Genomic DNA, 7430 nt, shown 5'->3' with positions numbered 1-7430 from the left:
TAGAATCAGAGTGTTTGGGTGTGTGGGAGTGGTCTTGAGGTGTAGCAACAGGCGTGTGTGTGTGTGTGTGGTTGTGTGGTTGTGTGTGTGTGTTACATAAATCCTAAAATTGGGGGGTTTCAACCAGGGGTCCCAGAACTCTTATCTGTAGAGAATCGTTTGAAACCAAGGTTTACATTATCCCCCATATGGCCTGTCAAGATATAGGCCTACAGCCCGGGTTAAACACTGATATCTAATCAACACACAGGGATTCTAGCAAACCCAATGCAGACAGAACGGTACTTTGAATTCAAAGCCTTTTGGGGGGTTCTAAAACAGACATACAGGGGTGGGGTGTAGCATACATCTCTCAAAAAAACTAATTCCGTACTTTTAGATAGTTAGGGACAGAACTATTTAATAACGTTGTTAGCATTGCTTTAGCGCAAACATAAAGGCCCGAATATTGAGCTGCACGGACAGATTAAAATAATAATAATAATATTCGGAATAAGGGAATCTCGCATAATGGATATTTCTGGATGTGAGTAAATGAAAAAAACATATTTTAAGATTTGTTTGAATATTATTGGAATATTAACCCCTAGTTATTTGGGTATTTCAGGCCAAAAGCCCAATATAGGTAAAAAAAAAGTGTAGATATAGCGTATAACTGTTAACATTGTCTAATGGAATCTAGGATCCCCGACATTTACGCAGCTTTTACGCGATTTACCTGATCTGGAACATGATGGGGGTTCGCAGGAGCAAAAGTCTGGCAGACAATCACCAACGGCCTTTTTTCGTTGTAAGTCCTTATAATTAAACACATACCCAAGCATATTTATATATAAACATTTTAAAAATAGGATGTACTATTTTTAAAAACTATTTTATGTATTTACAGCCGACATACAGCCCGGTATGCTAAAGGATGCATTATGGACATCTGACACGCAGGACTTTGATGCAATTCTACCGTTCTGTACGAGCGATTTTTCAAACTCACCGCGAATCCAGGGAACATCGACCCCCTCCCGACATATTCCAGACCCCAACAGGCAACGAACAACTGCGGCCCAAGTACACTGCTCAGAATCAAGCCCACCCGAAAACTACTGTTGGGCCGGGAACTTGCTGCTTCACGAGCCGGCGCTCCAGGGACAAGGTATGGGACCATTATACAGTTTTGTTATTAGTTATCAGCCTTTTTTATTAGTTATAGATCTGTTGATAGCCTATGTTAAAACAAGGACAAATAATGTTTTTTTCAGACTGCCCGGAGACAGGCCCAGCAGAATCTGGAACGCTAGAGGGAAAAAGTCACACACCCCCGGTTTCGGCGATTCGTCACAACAAGCGCCAAAAAAGCCGAGGTATTTTAACTATGTATTGTTAATATATATTATTATAACGGAAAGGTATTTGACATTTGTATGTAGCTAACATAATTTTTTTTATATCTAATAACGTAATTATGTATGTATTATTTTCATTCAGACTCCGCCCCGGCGAAAAACGGCACAGACGACCACATACATCTAGAGCTGGGGGATTCCGGCGCCCCGAGCATTCCGGATGAAACACCCGAGAGACCTGTTTTTAATGACATGTCAGATGTTGATGACCAGCTATTCTCTGATGCGGCCAACCTTATAGACCCAGTCAATTCTACGGCCTCAGTACCTGCAGCCGAACAAGAAAGGTTTTTCACATTATTTTCCAGGGCTTTGAAATCGAGGAATGTTTTGCTATACAAACGACTGGGGGATTTAATTGAGAGACAGTACAGAGACGATATGTTATTCTGGCATAGAACAATTCCACGCATGTTAAACAGCAACCCCATTAAAAAACGCAAATACAGACGCTAAAATCATACATGTAACACCAACCATTACAGAAAGAAAAAAAAACGAACACTCTTAATTATCCAAAAATGGCAGAACTAACGCAACACGGGGAGACAGTTGAAAGCCTCTTATCCCAGATTCCAGACGAACTCCTAGAAATTATAAGACGTATGAACGATTCAGGAACGTTAGATGAAAGCATATTAACACAGATTCCATCCGAACTCTTAGAAATGATTAATCGTATGAACCAGTCAGGGGGGGTTGAGGAAAACATGTTATCCCAGTTTCCCGAAGCCCTCATAACCTTAATTAATCGGATGAACGAGAGTCAGACAATTTCGGCCCCGACAACCCCGACAGCGATAGAACAACCCGTAACGCCTAGGTCCGTAGAGTCTGAAACGCCACAAGATGTTTTTGGGGAATTGGACAATTGTCTAATAAATCTGGCGGCAGATGTTCATGATAGATGTGTCAGGGTTGTGTACAGGAATAAATTCAACAATACAGAGATTCGACAGTTTTTCAATTTCCTATGTGTGAATCAGAATCTTGACTATGCTGTATTTTACATGATGATAATGGACACTCTGAATGACCTGTTAGAAACAGCAAGAGATTATGGCGAACCTCGTGATGTCTTACAGTTGGAAATATGTGGAGATAGCCTGCATAATACAGTATCTCTTATTTTACCCAATGGCGAAGCAGATCTTGAACAATTTACAGCGCTGGTAGAACGCCTTGTTCAGTCAAATTTAGCCATCATAGCCGATCGGACCCTAGAGCTTGTAGTGCAAATAATACGTCAGCCGCAGGGGGGCGGTGGGCAGAGAAGGAAGCTTGATAGCCTAATGCAGTCAGAAATCATAAGCAATAAAAGGGCCTACCTCATAAACGTTCACAATCCCGATAATAAGCTATGTTTTGCAATAGGCCTAGCGCATTTACTTAACCCCGGATGTACTGATCTGACGGCATTGCAAAAGGCTAGAGAGATCCAAACGGCGGTGGGTCTCGGGATCCATGAAGGCGTGGCATTCTCAGACATTGTCAAATTTGAAAACCTTCTGAATATCAAGATTGTGGTTTTGTACCACAGTAGAGCTAATGCAGCTCTCTTGAAGTTCCAAAACACACCCCAACCGCACCCCCAGATTCTGTACTTTTATGTGCAAAACGAACATTACTATGCCGTTACAAACGTCACGGCGTTCCTAGGGGCAACCTATGTGTGTAGATCCTGCCATACCGGCTACAACCGAAAGGGGGGGCACTCGTGCCGTTATAACTGTTCGGTATGTCAGGATGCAGAGTGCCCTATGCAGACCCTAAACTTGACACCATGTGAGGATTGCCATCGCACATGTCGTTCGACCTACTGTTACGATAAACACAAAATTGAAACATGGCACCCCAAGGCCTGTAAATCTGTAAGCATTTGTGCCATTAACAAGAAATGCCCAAAATGTCATTGCAATTACAGCCTTAAAATAGATAGCCCTAAACCACATGTTTGTGGAATCCCTCATTGTCCAATCTGTAAAGGGGCTCTGAAAAGCAGAAATGCTGAAGTGGTTCAAGAAGTGCCACACGAGTGTTATATTCAGCCCTTGGCTGAAGATGAACATTCAGAGAAATATGTGTTCTATGATTTTGAGACAAATCAGCAATCGGGGGATCATTTGCCTATTTTTGTATCTACCATGACATTCACGGGGGAAAAGTGGTCTGCAGAAGGATCCAATTGTGCACTACTCTTTCTAAAACATTTTAGAAAACCACAGTACCGAAACTTTACGTTCATAGCGCACAATGCTAGAGCCTACGACTCTTACCTTCTTCTGAACCCCTTGATACAGCAAGGCATAGCGCCCAGGGTCCTAGCGCAAGGGAGTAAAATCCTGTGTTTTGTAGATCCCGCCTTCAACCAGAGATACATTGACAGTTTAAGCTTCTTACCCATGAGATTGGCTCAAATGCCAGAGGCCTTGGGTTTTGAAAACTCTGTGAAAGGCTGGTTCCCCCACTTCTTCACATCTGAGGAGAATCTACACTATATAGGATCATATCCCAGCCCAGAAATGTATGGGTGTGATTAAATGTCTCCCAAAGAGCGAGAGAGATTCATGACTTGGTATGAGACAGTAAGACATGGCACCTTTGATTTCCATAAAGATATGGAATCATACTGTGACAATGATGTGGTTATACTTCGTGAAGGATGCCTCAGATTCAGAGAAGAGGTAATCAAAGATGCAGGTATTGACCCTTGGAGTTGTACAACGATTGCATCGGCATGCATGAAAACATACCGTACACACTATATGCCTACATCCTCTATAGCTATCCCCTCGCCTGACAACTACCGACGCCAGTTCAAGGCCTACTCTAGTGGGTCCATTCAATGGCTAGAGTATATGGCCCAGGATAAAGACATTTTTATTCAACATGCTTTGAATCGAGGGGAGAAGGCATTTGGCTCTTACCATGTAGATGGCTACACCAAGATTGACGGGGTTGAGACCGTGTATGAGTACAACGGTTGTTTCTTCCATGGTTGCAAATCTTGCTTTGTGCCCCAGAACATATGTGTCCTAACCCAAAATACTTTTGGGGAAATGTACCAAGAGTTTCAAGACAAAGTTGATTCGTTACAGGCTACTTACGGTCTAAAAGTGGTTGTTTTGTGGGAGCACGAATGGACAGCCCTCAAAAAGTCTGATCCTCATGTTCAAGCATTCCTTTCCAGCTTTGACATCCCAGAACCTCTGGAACCAAGACAGGCCTTGTATGGCGGCCATACCAATGCTTTGACATTGAGGTATGTAGCGCAACCCGGCGAGACAATAGGCTATGTGGATTTTACATCCCTTTATCCTCATGTAATGAGTTCCTCATGCTATCCTATAGGTCATCCTGAAATTATTCATCGTGATTTTGACTTACCTCAAAACTATTTTGGTCTGATCAAAGCAACAGTCTACCCTCCAAGGGGTTTGTTTATACCTGTGTTGCCTTACAGGGGTCCTCAAGGAAAACGTTTCTTTCCCCTTTGTCGCACCTGCAGTGAAAACATACAACAAACCCCATGTGATCACACCGATCAAGAAAGAGCACTGACAGGTGTATGGGTCACAGCTGAATTCTCTAAATGTGTTTCTTGCAGCATTTACCACGGCCTATGGCCGACTTGAACTGTACAGGCTCATGGAGCAGCTTCAGAGGCGGGTACTTTACCACGACACAGACTCTGTGGTCTATGTAAGCAAACCAGGGGATTGGAGCCCCCCACTCAGCAACTATCTGGGTGGCTTAACGAGCGAACTCGCAGAGGGTGACCATATCACAGAATGGTCATCCTGTGGGCCCAAAAGCTATGCTTTTAGAACGCTAAAGAATCACGTGGTATTGAAAGCCAAAGGAGTGACTCAAAACTATGAAAATGCCCAGCGTGTAAACTTGGAATCAATCACACGCTTGGTCGAGGGGTTCCTAAATGACAGGAATAGTGACTTGGAGATTTTGAGCTCCTACAAAAAGATTGTTAGGGATAAAAAGGGCTTCCATCTGAGGAATGCCCCACTCATTAAAAGATTCAGGGTTGTCTATGACAAGAGAGTGCTTTTGCCTGACGGGACTACATTGCCCTATGGCTACTGACTTATGCTACAGGCCGCAGTGTGTCAGGCGTGACTCAAAAACTATGAAAAAAATACCCCTCGTGTAAAAACTAGGAATCAATCACACGTTTGTTTGAGGGGGGGTTCCTAAATGACAGGAATAGTGACTTTGAGATTTAGGAGCTCCTACAAAAAGATTGTTGTGTATAATAAAGGGCTTCCATCTGAGGAAGGCCCCACTTACTAAAATATTCAGGGTTGTCTATGACAAGAGACTGCTTTTGCCTGACTGGACCACATTACCCCTTTGGGTGTTGACTTATGCTACAAGCTACAGGGGTCTTAAAGCTTAAGATATAATGACTGCTGTAGAAGGTTTTGACCCCCGGTTGCAACTACCATTTTCGGCCTTAATCGCAGGGCCTTCGAATAGTGGTAAAACTTGTTTTGTAAAAAGTATTTTAGAGAATTCTGAACATGTGTTATCTCAAAAGCCTGATAATGTTGTGTGGTGTTATTCATGTTATCAACCTCTGTATGATGAATTGTTGAAGACAATAAAAATCAAGTTTGTTGAAGGAATACCTGATACCCTGTCTGATGATGAACTTTTACCTCCTCATAAAAACAATCTGTTGGTTTTGGACGATATGCTATTTGCAGGTAGCGAACATCCCGAAATTGCCCGAGCGTTTACCCAATATACTCATCATAGAAACCTGTCCGTGCTTTACTTGGTGCAGAATGTATTTCACCAAGGTAAAAATAGCTGCACCATCAGTTTGAACGCCAATTACATGGTTTTGTTCAAAAATCCTAGAGACAAACTACAAATTAACACTCTAGCTCAGCAGATGTACCCGGGAAGGAAATCCTACTTCATGGAGAGCTACGAGGACGCAACCCAAGCGCCATTTTCTTATTTAATCGTGGATTTAAAAGCAAATACTCCAGAACACCTGAGGCTACGAACCGGTCTGTTCCCGTGGGAGTGGCCGGCTGCGTACATTCCTAAAAAAAAGTAGCCACTATGTCTCTGCGTTTAAAAAGAAACTTGCCCCTCTTGAGAAGCCTAGTTGGGGCTACATCTAATGAACGGAAGGCCATCTTGGGTCACTGTTCTTCAGATCTCATATTATCCCTATGTGAGATTGTTTTGAATCTTCTCAAAGGACGCATTCCACTCACCCTGACACAATTGAAAAAATTAAAGAGACAAAAGACCTCAATCAAGCTCTTTGCCAATAAAAGGGTCAGTCTTCAAAAGAAACGACATAGCGTACAACAGTCTGGCGGTTTTATTCTACCTTTACTAAGTATAGCCGTGCCCTTCATCACCAGCCTTATTGCAGCCCGACGTGGTGGTTGAACACATAGGGTGATGGCCAATAAAATGTATCTGGTGCCACAACAAGAGTTGGATAGACTTAAAAAAAACAAATGCAGGGGCCCCCGAAAATATCAGACAAACAGCGGAAAATGATTTGGATACGGCCATGAAGGATATTTTGAATCAAAAAGGATTGAACCCCTATGATAAGGTCCAAAAATACACAAACCTCTTGCAAAGGTATTTGTCCTTGGTGAAACAAGGGGAGAGAGAGACAGGCCATTTAACTATTTCCCTACAGGACCCTTTAAAAGATGACGAGCCTCGCGAGAGCCACGCCCCTGTAAGGGGGCGTGGCTTACCATCTGAAGATCAAATGCCTGTTGAAGATAAAGTTATGCATGACTTGTTAACCCATGTTCCGGCACGTAACAGGAAAAATGTTAGCTACATTATGAACAAGCTAGAAGACTCAAATGGGGCAGCTACTTGGAATGACAAAGGAGAGTTTATCCTTCAGGGGGCTGTTGTCAAGGGTTCACATATACTTGACTTGCTTAAAAGTACCACATCTGCCCACAAGGTGGCTGATGACCGAAGACCTCCAGGGTGGCTTCAGTTTCTTAAGGCCCTTGCCAT

General features: G+C 43.0%; 1 protein-coding gene across 2 annotated transcripts; it reads left to right on the top strand.

Annotated features, from left to right (window-relative positions):
* Positions 1 to 391: 391 nt before the first annotated feature.
* Positions 392 to 6018, top strand: LOC127916497 (uncharacterized). Of its 2 annotated transcripts, none has more exons than XM_052498417.1 (4): positions 392 to 790; positions 890 to 1150; positions 1257 to 1358; positions 1483 to 6018. In XM_052498417.1, exon 4 carries the CDS (start codon positions 1922 to 1924, stop codon positions 3938 to 3940), a length of 2019 nt encoding a protein of 672 aa, XP_052354377.1. In that variant the 5' UTR covers positions 392 to 790; positions 890 to 1150; positions 1257 to 1358; positions 1483 to 1921; the 3' UTR covers positions 3941 to 6018. Both variants share the same exon structure in this region, with proteins under 2 accessions (XP_052354377.1, XP_052354378.1).
* Positions 6019 to 7430: the final 1412 nt, after the last annotated feature.

The sequence above is a fragment of the Oncorhynchus keta genome, chromosome 36 (genome assembly GCF_023373465.1).
Source record: "Oncorhynchus keta strain PuntledgeMale-10-30-2019 chromosome 36, Oket_V2, whole genome shotgun sequence".
Lineage (NCBI taxonomy): Eukaryota > Metazoa > Chordata > Actinopteri > Salmoniformes > Salmonidae > Oncorhynchus > Oncorhynchus keta.
The sequence above is the reverse complement of the archived record's forward strand: the minus strand, read 5'-3'. Positions and strand labels throughout refer to the sequence as shown.

Excerpts from the sequence above, each read along its gene's own strand:
- LOC127916497 (XM_052498417.1), top strand. The coding sequence starts at position 1,922 with ATGGCAGAACTAACGCAACACGGGGAGACAGTTGAAAGCCTCTTATCC.